Source organism: Balaenoptera borealis (assembly GCF_965194805.1).
Source record: "Balaenoptera borealis genome assembly, chromosome: 11".
NCBI lineage: Eukaryota > Metazoa > Chordata > Mammalia > Artiodactyla > Balaenopteridae > Balaenoptera > Balaenoptera borealis.
In genome coordinates this window covers 56,724,926-56,737,936 of record NC_138868.1, presented here as the reverse complement: position 1 = coordinate 56,737,936, position 13,011 = coordinate 56,724,926, and the positions used below count along the sequence as shown (strand labels likewise).

Sequence of the window (13,011 nt, the reverse complement as noted above, 5' to 3'; positions counted from 1 at the left end):
CATTGGAAGGCGAAGTCTTAACCACTGGACCACCAGGGAAGTCCCTTCACTCAGGTTTTAAATACACCCTTCTCTATAGTTATTTAAGCACAGTAAACACTTATTTTATATTCTATACCCAGTAATCTCAGTATTTGAGGTGCTTGTGGATCTACTGACTCTTGCTCACTGTACCTTGTGTCCTTTTGTGGTGTGTGACTTTTGATTCTGAGCTTGCATTTGTTGGACTGCTGTGTAAATTCTTTGAGGCTTGGTTTGACTGTGCACTTACCTCCAGGAAGGGTTTTCATTTTCTTTGTCAGACATCTGGGGCATTACCAATCCAGGTCCGTTTTAAATTAAGTTCCTTGTTGTTGTTGCTCTTGTTGATCCTGAAAAAAAAAGAATATTTGGACCCTGGATCTATTTGAGCTCTAGCCTATTGCCAGAATTTTTCAGGGGAGACTTTTCTCTACCCAGAACAGAGGAATGAGACAGATGTTTCCACAGCATTCACATTTGAGTGGTGGATTTTTAATAATTTACCCTTTTATAGTCTCTGATCTGACATCCAACCCTGTGAGTGGCCCAGACTTTGTCTCCTACTCTCTCTCCCCTGAAAATAAAAGTTCTAGGTTACTCAGGGTTGGAGATAATCCCAGGGAAGTCCATGGAGTTGGTGTTCAAACATCTCAGAGCAGTTCCTTGACTTTCTTGAGAGCTCAGACATATAGACATACATATATTCAGTATTTTCAATATTTTGAGATGCTTTTTAGTAGGAGGATTTCCAGTAACATGGACTTCCAGCATATTTTCATATGCTCATTTACTCTTTCATTAAAGTTATTTGTGTTCATATCTTTGGAACAAAGACATGTCTTGCGCACCTGTGTCTGCAGCCCCCAACCCCTAGCTAAGGTCAGTATCAGTAACTCTTGGGTGAACATTAAATGGAGTGACAACCCACATGGGGAGGAAGAAGAAGAGATTGGAAAGTTATCCACGGCTGGATGGGATGATGTTGGAAGGGTGGTGTCATAGAGTCAGGGGGAATGGGCACTGACATTCACTGAGTCCCATCCTTCCTAGGCCAGTAAATGCATCATTCTAGTTTTTCCCAAATTTCCAAGATGACATGATGCTTGTTACATATGCAGGTTCCCAGGCCCTTCCTTGGTAACTTGGTTTTAGTACTCTGGAGGTGGGGCTCTGGAATGATGTTCAACAAGCATTCTGAGAGAGTCTTAGCAACAGGGAAGTTTGGGAAACATGATAGATTTTTTTCCTCTTAATTTAATTCTCACAACAACCCAGAAAGTAAGTATTTGCATGTATTTTACAAAGAGGAAATTTGGGTTCTTTTGAGAGGGGAAGTGATGGATGATCACACAGCTGGTAAATGACAGGTCTAGGGTTCCATTCCCAGTTGTCACACTCCAAAGCTCTATTTTTTTTTCACCAGATATTGTCTGGTTATTATTGTTATTATTTTTTCCAAGTTTCTGTACCATTAGTTTATGACCAAAAGTCATATTTTTAAAAAGTTGTGTTAAAAAACACATAAGATGAAATTTACATCTTAAGCATTTTTAAGGGTATAGTTTAGTAGTGTTACATTGCTGTGAAACAGATCTCCAGAACTTTTTCATCGTGTAAAACTGAAACTCTCTACCCATTAAACAATTCCCCTTTTCCCTCTCCCCCCAGCCCCTGGTAACCACTATTCAACTTCCTGTTTCTATTAATTTGACTACTTTAGGTATCTCATATAAGTGGAATTATGCAGTATTTGTCTTTTTGTTACTGGCTTATTTCACTTAATGTCCTCAAGAGTCATCCATGCTGTAGCATGTGACAGGATTTCCTTCCTCTTTATGGCTGAATAGCATTCCATTGTACATATATCCCACTTTTGTTTATGCATTCATCCATTGATGGATATTCCACCTCTTGGCTACTGTGAATAATGCTGCTATGAAACGGGTGTGCAAATATGTCTTGGAGGTCCTGCTTTTAATTTTCTGCATATATAACCAGAAGTAGATTTGCTGGATCATATAATAGTTCTACTTTTAGTGGTTTTTTTTTTTTGAGGAACTGCCATGATTAGACTGGGGTTATGGGTTTTGGGGAGGAAGATCACAGAGGCAAAGTGCCATTTTCATCACATCATATCAAGGATGCATACTATCATCATGATTTATGACTTCTGATGTTGATCTTGATCACCTGGCTGAAGTTGTGTTTGTCATTTTCTCCACTGTATGGTTACTCTTCTTCCCCTCCTCTTTCCATACTGTCCTCTCTGGAAGGTCATTATGCAGGCCCATACTACAGAAGAGTAATGCCCCCCTTCATAAGGACCATGTTTTAACAAGCAAAATAACTCACACAACAGGTACCTAGCTCTTCTCATCACTGGTCATGCTCTGTACTTTCAGCGGCTGATCTGAGGTGAATAACTGGCCGCCCTATCTCCTGGAGGCCCACCCTTCTCACCTGTAAAGTGGGTGTCGCTCATCCTTTACCCCTAGGACTGTAGTGAGTGGAGACAGTCTCAAGGTCGTCAGTGTCAGTTCCCTCTGCCTCCTCCATTTGGCTGTCCCGCAACACCAGGCAACAGAGGGACAGTGACTAGCCTAAGGTTTCACCGCAAGGCCGCCAACTCCAGCCCAATCAGGGTTCTAACCACACCCTGGGTACGGATTCCCCCCCACCCCGGGGCGGGAGCGAGGAGCACTTCCGCCAGCCACAAGTACCGCGCACGTGGCGGGCTGTGCGGGACCGGCGAGCGGCAGCCCGGCTGCGCAGCGCCAGCGCCTGCGGGGCCGGGATGATGAGCCTGACCTCGGCGCCCGCTTCCCGGCCGTTGCGCCGGGCCGTGACCCCCGCGGGCCGGCAGACGGTGAGTGCGAAGCCCGGGGCGGGCGAGAAGACCCGGCCGGCTCCGGCTCCGGCCCCGCGCCTCTCCCTTCTTTCACTCCTTCCAGGGTCCCCCGTCCTTTCCTCCCCGCGGGTCTGAATTCCCCTGCTTCCGGCGCGCCCGTCTCGGCCTGCGGCTAGGCGCTCTCTTTTCACCTGGTCAGTTCCTGCCGCTTTGATCTCTCCTTCCGCGCCACAGCCTCGGTTCCGGTTCCGGTTCCGGTTCCGGCTCAGTCCAGCCTCTCCTCTATGCCCTCTTTCCTGCTTGGCTGCCTTTGTCTCCTCCTTCTTCTCTTTGCGTCTCGTCTCTCAGTCCCCTGGCTTGCCCCAGTCTACTGCTCTTCCTCTGCCCCTCCTCTTCCCCTGCCCCTCCCCTCCTGCAGGTGGGAGTAGACCCAACTGAGGGCTGGCCAGAGTATCATTCATTCCCTCACCCCCCCGGACACCCACCCTCTCTAGCCTGTCCCTGACCTCTGGCTGGGTCCTGAGTCCTCCTGCTTGCCCGTTCCCTCCCAGGGCTTGGGTGGGGGGACCGGGGGTGGGGTGGGGGGGAGGATCAAGAAAAAGCCCAGAGCACTCAAGAATCAGAACATTTAACCTCTCCCCGGCTACGTGCCATCCTGAAGACTTGTAGGAAGGGAAAGCAGATCCAGCAGTGGGGCGACTGTGGCTCTTTTCTATAGGATGATGATAACCTCATTGTTCCTGGCTATTGACAATGTCACCTGCTCAGAGGCAGGGGCCGCTCAAGGTACCCAATAAATGTCTGAATTAATTACCGGGCAAAGGAGGAAGCCAGCACCGTGCACGATGCCAAGTAGGGCAAGATTGGCCTTTATCAGAATACCAGGTGCCCCTGTAAGTCAGTGCTGAGGGTAAGTGCAGTTCAATTCAGCAGACACTTAATGGAGCATCCCTGGTGTGCTGAGCACTGTAGTAGGTACTGGTAACATAAAGATGAGCCTGGGATAGTCCTCCCTCCAGTCTGGTGGGGGATACAGATGAAGGAACAGAATTACCATGACAAGGGAAGTACATGGCCCTCTGAAATCACAAGGAGACAACCCATCCAGAAAATTCCCGGAGGAATTAACTTGAAGGATGAGTGGGCTGACTGAAGGGACTGGGGGTGTTAAATGAGTGAAGTCCTGGGGGCAGTGGGGCCCAGCCTGCTCTGAATGGGTTGGGGTTGGGGAGCAGTAGTTGGCTCTGGTAGTTGATTGCCAGGGTTGCACAGGACCTTGTAAACCTTGTTAAGGAGTCTCGAGTTAACCTGTAAAGAAATGTGGGATCACTGAAGTGTTTAATGCAGGTGGTGACTAGATCGGATTTTCGCTTCAGAGAAACTGCTTTGGTTTCAGAATAGAGATTGGATTGGGGGAGGATATTCGAGGGAGCCGGGAGCCATGGAACTGACCAGCCATTTAGAATGGCCAGGACTTGGTGACTGATTACCTGTGTGGGGGGAGGTTGAGGACAGGAGCAGAATGCAAGATTAGAGTCTAGGTTTCTGGCTCAGATGACTGAGATAGGGTACAGTGGGAAAAGGTCAAAGTTGTGGTGTGGGGAGAGATCTTGGGCTTGGGAGACATATGAATGGGGGTGTCCCTCCACTGACTAGACTAAGTGTGACCTAAGGAAATGTATGAATGTTTGGTGGGATGAGAGCTGGGCCTGATTCATCCCTGTGTCCTCGTGGCCAGCACTAGCCTGGTACCCAGCAGAGCCTCCTAAAGACCACATTTCCCCAGCCTGTGCACACAGGGCCTGGGTCATGCTTGCTCACCCAGGAATGCTTCAGCAGGGTGACTGGTAGAACAGGTGGGGAGGAGGGGCCATGAGGAAGGGCAGGTGGTCCAGAAGAGGGATGGAAAAGAAGTCTTTATCTGCTAGAAACACACACAGTAGTATTTATGGATGGGTAGGAGGTCTGAGATTTCCAAAGAGATTTGGAGTTTTTAGAAAACACGGAGGGAAAAGAGACATAATTAGGAAGCTTGGGAACAGGGCCCAGGTCTTTGCTGATAAAGAAATGGGACTGCAAATATCAGGGCAGGGGACTATTTTGTGTAGCATCTGGAAATGAGCTTCAGAAACAACATGTGAAGTGATTGGATTCATTAAACTTTCAAAGCTGGAGAGTCTTAGAGTTCTCTTCATCGATTTTGCCTCACTATTTGATAGATGACTAAGCTTAGGCCCAGAGAAGGAAGTGTGACGCCCTAGAAACAGCTAATTACTAGCAGCAGTGCGACTGGATGTTGGGAGGGTGGGGGTAGGTCATCCATACTGTCCTGAAGTCAGACTGATACGGATTTGATCCCAGCTCCAACTTCCTCACCTCCTAGCTGTGTGACCCCTCTTTCTGAGCTTTCCTCGCCTGTAATGTGGGGACGTTAAGAGCTCTCAGTGGTACAGGAGTGATGAGAGTCCATCATCGATCCATTCAGGGGTTAAAGTCTGCAAATTCACATTTAACTGCCTGCTTTACAGAGCCACCTTAGGGTTAATCAAACAGCCTTGCCAAGGAGCCTTGAGGTTTATGGGAGAAAGAGGGCGTCACAGGTTCTGGGCTTATTTTTCTCAGGGCTGTATTGTTTGGCTGCCGTCAGACTCCAACCTCTTTTCTCCCTTCTCCATTCCAGCTAGCAGAACTGTCCCTTGGTAGGAGCTGTTGCCATGGCAACTCAGTTCTCCCCAGCAATTTGGCTGCCTTGAGTTCTCTTAATTCCAGTACTTTAATCTTAGAGGTAGAGCCCACAGACAAGTTGAAAAGGAAGTCACACCTAAATCTGACTGAAGGACATTCCTGAGTCCTGTCCCTATCCCTGGCCCTGTAATGACCTGTAGTGGAGTCTCCAGTTTGGAAATCCAGGCTTCCCCCTAATACTGTAGATCTTTTCCACAGCAGCAGCCATCACATCCCTTAGGAAACCTTCCCTGACAACCTCCAACACACATCTACAAAAAGAGCCAATCCCTTCTACCTTTGAGTCTTCCCCCTCAGCACCTACACATTTAAGCCATCTGTTTCCCTTTCTCCCCTATGAGCTCCTCAAGGGCAGGGACCGTGTCCTGTCCATCTGCTTCAGAGGAGGCTTGGGTGGAATAGGTCCTCCCTACATTTTGTTGGATGAATAGGGATTGAAGAGTGGAGGTGTTTGAAGGTTGAAAATTAATTTATGTAATGACTAAGTGGTAAATCAGACCTGAGTTCAAATCCCGACATTATCGCTTAATAGCTGGTTGGTCTTAAGCAACTTGAACTTCACCTCCTTAAGCCTTAGTTTCTTCATCTGGAAAATGGGGATTTAATACATTCATCATAGGATTACTATGAGGGTTGAGTTAGAGAGTGTATGTAAAGCACTTTACACAGTTACTAGACTGTGAGGGGAGGTTCTGTGTCCTGCTTGTTCCTCACTGTGTCCCAGCTACCTGGCACAAAATAGGCACATACATGTTTTATTGAATGAGTGAGTGAATTTTAAAAGATGAAAGTTGTTCAGGAAGCTGGGTTTGTAAGGATAACAACCGGTGTATCACCTCATGTGTAATAACCGCTATAGAGTATTCTGGTATTTTTGTTAGGTCTGTGTGGCAGCCTTCCTCAGATGCAGCCCGACTCTCAGTCTCTTTCCAGGTCCCTCTCTGCACTCGCCTGTGGGCATCTCCAGGCAGATATCACATGGGTCTCACCCACATCCTTAGTGCTCAGCCCAAGGTCTGATCTAGAGAAGAGGCCTCTAAAAATTCTGATGAACAGCTAAATCTAACTTACATTTGCACCATACTTTACCATTTATGAGGCAGTTTTACGCCTGTTGTATTTGGTGTTACCAACCTTGTCACCACCAAGTATATTCCTGTTATTTAATCCCATGGGCCCATATTTTGAAAAAATACCCATCAAACAAATTACATTTGTTAATCAAAGTCATGCCAACTGCTAATCAGAACTTCTGCTCTATATGAAATAAGAATTTTTATCCCCACTCCCAGCACGGATGTGGACACACAGTAAGTACCAAAGAAATGATTCCTGAATGAATACATGTGTGATTTCTTTAGCCTTTCTGAAAGGTTGAAAATGTTTTGTCCCCCACAACACCCCCCCCCCTTTTTTTTTTTTTTTTTTTTTTTTTTTACTGTATCTTATATCTAAGCATCCCTGTCAGGAACTCTTGACTTCACAATAGCTCCATATCCTCATTTTATTTTATTTATTTATTTTTTTGGCCATGCCACATGGCATGCGGGATCTTAGTTCCCCGACCAGGGATTGAACCCGTGTCCCCTGCAGTGGAAGCGCAGAGTCCTAACCACTGGACCGCCAGGGAAGTCCCCATATCCTCACTTTATAAACAAGGAAACTGAGGCCTAGGGAGGGAAAAAACCTTGCCACAGGCCACACACTTTAGAGGTATTGTCGCTGTGACTTGCTTCCACTAATATTCTGTGACCTAAATGAGAAAATTCAAATGCTTGAATGGGTATTCTTATATCAAACTAAAATATTTTTCTTCCTTAAAATGCCTACTCTCTGTAGCTATACAGCATAAATATAACCCCCTTCAGTAAGATGGACATTCCAATAAGCTGAAGCCAATCATTATGGCTCCCCTAAATTCTGTAGGGTATTGTTCTTTGGATGATGAGCTCCCTGGAGATGGCGCTGTGGGTTCACTCTGCCTCTTGTGCCCCCAGGAATCTCCTGTAGTGGAGCTGAACGTTGGGGGTGAGTTCTATACCACCACCTTGGGCACCCTGAGAAAACTCCCAGGCTCAAAGCTGGCAGAGATGTTCTCCAGCTCCGCCAAGGCCTGCCTGGACGCGGAGGGACGCTTCTTCATCGATCGCTGTGGCACCTATTTTGGACCCATCCTGGAATATCTGCGCAGTGGGCAGCTGCCCACACAGCACATCCCCGAGGTGTACCGTGAGGCTCAGTTCTACGAAATCAAGCCTTTAATCAAACTCTTGGAGGACATGCCACAGATCTTTGGTGAGCAGGTAGCTCGGAAGCAGTTTTTGCTGCAGGTGCCAGGCTACAGTGAGAACCTGGAGCTTATGGTGCGCCTGGCGCGTGCTGAGGCCGTGGCGGCGCGCTGCTCTAGTGTTCTGGTGTGCCTGGTACAGAACGAAAAGGATGACGCAAACTGCGCGGACGCCCTGCGCTCCCTGGAGGCGGACAAGAGGTCAGTGGTCAAATTCGGGCCTTGGAAGGCAGCCCTGGATATCAGGGACCTCCTGGACTGCATGAACATGGACATTGAGGCCCAAGGGTACCAGGTACGCTATTCACACAACAGTCCGTTACCGGCCAAGGTCTCCGACTACTTCTATACCTTCAGCTTCAGCTGGTGGTGATCCCCAGGGGCGGACACTGTTTGTTATGGGCTCTGGTGGGACTTAAGAAATTAAAGGTTGCCTTCCAAAGCCATCTTCCTTTAATTTTAAAAACAAACAGACATCAAAAACTTCCAAGGTGGTCTACTTGAGTCTTGCCCCAAATATGTGTTTCCCCTTTGAGGACTTTCCACTCATTGCAACTGACTCCACTGTACTTGCCTAGAGAGGTGCAGCTGTTTCCTCTTTAAAGCCTCATGTACCTGCCAGACCCTTCCCTTGAAGTCCAATAGCAAGGCAGAGGTGAATCGGAATGTGTCAACAATGCTTTGGCTGGAGATGCGGGATGACAACAGGAAAATAATAGGATGTCATGAATCTAGACAGACATAAAAATGTAATCTACCCAGCCTCAGCTTGTGGTCCAATCTTCTAGCCCTGGTGTGTGCCTTCATGAGGAAGATGCCAAGTTAGTATACCTGGAGTAGATGGCGCTCAGCTCTTCTTTCCTGGATGCTGTGGGTATTGGCTGCTAAAGCCTCACAGGTGTCCTCTTATCTAGAGCAGTAGTTCTCAAAGTGTGGTCCCTAGACCGGCAGCATCCCCAATACCTGGGAACTTGTTAGAAATACAAATTCTCTAGTCCCTACCTCAGACCTACTGAATCAGAAACAGGGAGTTGGCCCAGCAGTCTGTTTTAAGAAGTTCTCCAGGTAATTCTGATGCACTTTAATTTTGAGATCTGATCAAGAAAAGAATTTCTGTCTCGCTTGTGTGGAGGTACAGAAGACTGATCCCTCACCTCACGGAGGTGCAGTTCCTGTTCTAGAGCTCCTCGTGGGATCAGGCTGAAGTCAGTCTTCACTGAACACCACATTCTTGCTTAGTGGTCTTTCTCTGCTTTAACCTGCTTCCCTCCCTCCCCTTCACCTGAGAACACATCCTCAATAAACGACTTAAACAAGAGACTCTCTCAGGTTTTGCTTCTCAACCAAAGACATTAAGTGACTCTAAGGAGGACACACTCATCCTTCTCCAAGTTCAGGTCTGGGATAGATGGCCCCCGTTCCCCACCTAGTAGGATTACCAGCCATCCTGGGTTCCCTGGGACTGAAGGTCAGGTTTAACTGTGAAGCTTTAAGGAATTAACACTGAATCAGAGAATTTCAAATTTAAACATAAAATTGCTCAGAACATAGTTATTTTCAGTGAGCGTTTTAATTCAGTAACTGCATCTGCTTGTATATTTTTTTCTTATTTTCAAAGCTTGTTCTATATTTTCTTTTTCTTTTTTTGGTATTTAATATGGCTCACAATTTAAAGTGGAAAAATCCTGAATATCTATTTGAACTTAACATCATGAATCAATTCAACGTTATTCCTCAAGAGCCTGAAAAAAGTTCATACCCTTTGATCAGTAATTACACTTCTGAGATTTGATTCCAAGGAGATACCCTGCTGCATAAGATCTAAATAGGATTGCTTAGGGCTTCCCTGGTGGCGCAGTGGTTGAGAGTCTGCCAGCCAATGCAGGAGACATGGGTTCGAGCCCTGGTCTGGGAAGATCCCACATGCCGCGGAGCAACTGAGCCCGTGAGCCACGACTACTGAGCCTGCGCGTCTGGAGCCTGTGCTCGGCAACGGGAGAGGCCGCGACAGTGAGAGGCCCGCGCACCGCGATGAAGAGTGGCCCCCGCTGTCGCAACTAAAGAAAGCCCTCGCACAGAAACGAAGACCCAACACAGCCAAAAATAAATATAAATAAATAAATAAATTTAAATAAATAAATAAATAAATAGGATTGCTTAAAATCTCAGTTTCATGAATTATGGAAAGATCAATGTCCTCCCCAAGATTTCTGCACATTCCCAGAGGGCTTGTCTTCTTATGGTCAGCTCTGGTTCTCTGTTTCTGCTAGATTCATTCAGCATAGGGATCAACTAGATGTCTTAAACCTGTTGTGCTGTTCTACGCAATGCTTACCCAGAGTTAACACTCAGATCTTTTTCTTAATTTTTACAAATGCCACTCCCATCAGCTATTTGTGCACATAGCAGACGGTGGCAAATGCAGGCAAATAAGGGGAGTTTACCACACAGAAATGCCAACAACTTCAAATTGAATATTGGGCATATCTTTTCCTAAGAGTGCCTTAGTCACCCCCATCACTAGGGGCTTTTCACTAGTAGATTGTATTTGTGTCCTATTCTTTCTTCCCTCTCTATTCCTGCCATGCTTCTCTGTAGGTGGGAGTAATCTTCCCCACCCCACTGAGTTCGTGCTTGGCCTCATGACTTAATCTGGCCAATGGTATATGTGTGGAAGTGACAGTGTGCCAGTTCCAAAATGAGGCTTTCGAGGCATGCCAAATTTCCACCAGCCCCCTTGTGTTCTTGTCATTTGCCAAAAGGCCATGTTCCAGTTTAGCTACCTCTTTTATCGCTCTGGCTCTAGCCTGCATCCCTTTGGATCTGACTCTCTTCCTTAGCAATTTACCAAACTATTTTATTAAACGAAAGCAATTCCAATACCCCCGCCCCCCACTCCCAATCCATAATACAATTAAGATAACATACTATTTTTATCCCACTTAATTTACAATAGCAAAACAATTGGAAATAAGCCAGCTTAGTTACATCTATATAATGCAATGTTATACAGCAAAATTGCATTTATAGATGGCTTAAAATTATTGGGGAGGAGATTAATTTAATTTAATTCAGTACAATTAAATCTTTGCTCTAAAAAGGATTTAAGGTGGTGGGGCTTACAGGGCTATGAAAAAAAGAAATATCAAAAAAGATATAAATTAGAAATACATAAATTAAATTGACACGCTTGGTTGCCTTCCCAATAATACCATCTCCTCCCTTCCTCTGAAATAGCAAAATAAGTAAGGCACATTAGTAATGTTCAAAATACCATCTCTGAACACGCTGATTAAAAAATGGGCAGAGGACCTGAATAGACATTTTTCCAAAGAAGATGAACAGATGGTCAACAGGCACATGAAAAGATACTCAACATCACTAATTATTAGAGAAATGCAAATCAAAACTACAATGAGATATCATCTCACACCTGTCAGAATGGCTGTCATCAAAAATGCCACAAATAACAAGTGCTGGCAAGGATGTGGAGAAAAGGGAACCCTCGTACACTGTTGGTGGGAATATAAATTGGTATAGCCACTATGGAAAACGATATGGAGGTTCCTTAAAAAACTAAAAATAGAACTATCATATGACCCAGCAGTTCTACTCCTGGGTATATATCTGAAGAAAACAAAAGATACATACACCCCAATATTCAGGGCATCATTATTTACAATAGCCAAGATATAGAAGCAACCTACGTATCCAACAGATGAATAGATACAGAAGATATGTGTGTATATATACAATGGAATACTACTTAGCCATAAAAAACCGAAATTCTGCCATTTGCAACAATGTGGATGGACTTAGAGCGTGTTATGCCTAGTGAAATCAGTCAGACAGAGAAACACAAATACTCTGTTATCACTTATATGTGGAATCTAAAAACTAGCACAAACCTATGTATATAACAAAGCAGAAACAGACTCACAGATATAAAGAACAAGCTAGTGGTTATGAGTGGGGAGAAGAAGGGGGAGGGGCAAGATAGAGGTATGGGAGGGACTTCCCTGGTGGTCCAGTGGTTAAGACTCCTTGCTTCCACTGCAGGGGATGTGGGTTTGGTCCCTGGTTGGGGGAACTAAGATCCCTCATGCTGTGCAGTGTGGCCAAAGAGTTAAAAAAAAAAAAAAAGGGGTATGGGATTAAGAGGTAAAATCTACTATGTATAAAATAAATAAACAACATGGATATATTGTACAACACAGGGAAATATAGCCATTATTTTGTAATAACTTTAAATGGAATATAATCTATAAAAGTATTGAATTACTGTGGTGTACACCTGAAACTAATATAAAATTGTAAATCAACTATACCTCAATAAAAAAAAAAAAACCCACCACCTCTATTCATTTGTAGGGGTATATGTGGCTTTTCAGATCTGTTGGGATTAACTAAAGAAAATTATAGAGTCAGAGGAGAAAAACTTAAAACTGAATGCTAAATATAACTGTTATTATAATCCAAAGGAAAAACACACAGTAAAACCTTTGAGGTTGCCCTCATGGAGACACCCTACTTCATAGCACTGTGCCAGGTTTTCAGGTCTCATTGTTTTCTTAGAGCACCTCTTTTTTTTTTCTACTTATTTTCCCTGTCTTCCCTGCCCCCCTTTCCATTCATTCTTTTCCCTTTTCTGCTGTGCTCAGTGTCCTGGAAGACTGATCTCTAGGTACTGCATGTCCAGGCCCCCTCCTGGTTGGCCAAAGCCTTGGAAAGTATGAGAGTGGAAGATTGGGGACAAGAAGGCCTGGGATGTTGGTATGTGGATGAATGTCTTGGAATGGTGAAAATATTTGTGTTTCCTATGAATGCCCACCAGAGGGCATCCCTTCTAGAAGAGGCTTTCAAAAAATAAATGGACACAATGATCCGAACTGTGCATTCCTGTGACTTCCCTGGTGGTTCAGTGGGTAAGACTCCACGCTCCCAATGTGGGGGGTACCCCAGATCGATCCCTGGTCGAGGAACTAGATCCCGCATGCATGCCGCAACTAAGAAGTCCACATACTGCAACTAAAGAAAGATCCTGCATGCCACAACTAAGACCTGGCGCAACCTAAATAAATATTTAAAAAAAAAACAACAAAAAACTGTG

The 13,011-nt window shown here is 45.3% G+C and overlaps 2 protein-coding genes across 3 annotated transcripts in view; one reads left to right on the top strand and one right to left on the bottom strand.

Moving 5' to 3' along the window:
- The window catches only part of THRSP (thyroid hormone responsive), a 40,043-nt gene extending 36,644 nt beyond the window's left edge, over positions 1 to 3,399 (bottom strand). The window contains 2 exon segments of the mRNA XM_082343415.1: positions 272 to 371; positions 3,061 to 3,399. The gene's annotated coding sequence lies outside the window, so the exon portion shown is untranslated.
- On the top strand, positions 2,754 to 9,219 carry KCTD14 (potassium channel tetramerization domain containing 14). 2 transcript variants are annotated; one of them, XM_082343403.1, is made up of 3 exons: positions 2,754 to 2,887; positions 7,612 to 8,196; positions 8,994 to 9,219. In XM_082343403.1, the coding sequence occupies exons 1-3, from the start codon at positions 2,816 to 2,818 to the stop codon at positions 8,997 to 8,999; spliced, it is 663 nt and encodes a 220-aa protein (XP_082199529.1). In that variant the 5' UTR covers positions 2,754 to 2,815; the 3' UTR covers positions 9,000 to 9,219. The 2 variants fall into 2 exon arrangements, with proteins under 2 accessions (XP_082199529.1, XP_082199528.1); XM_082343402.1 differs by lacking the exon at positions 8,994 to 9,219 and having other exon boundaries at positions 7,612 to 8,343.
- The last annotated feature ends 3,792 nt before the right edge of the window (positions 9,220 to 13,011 follow it).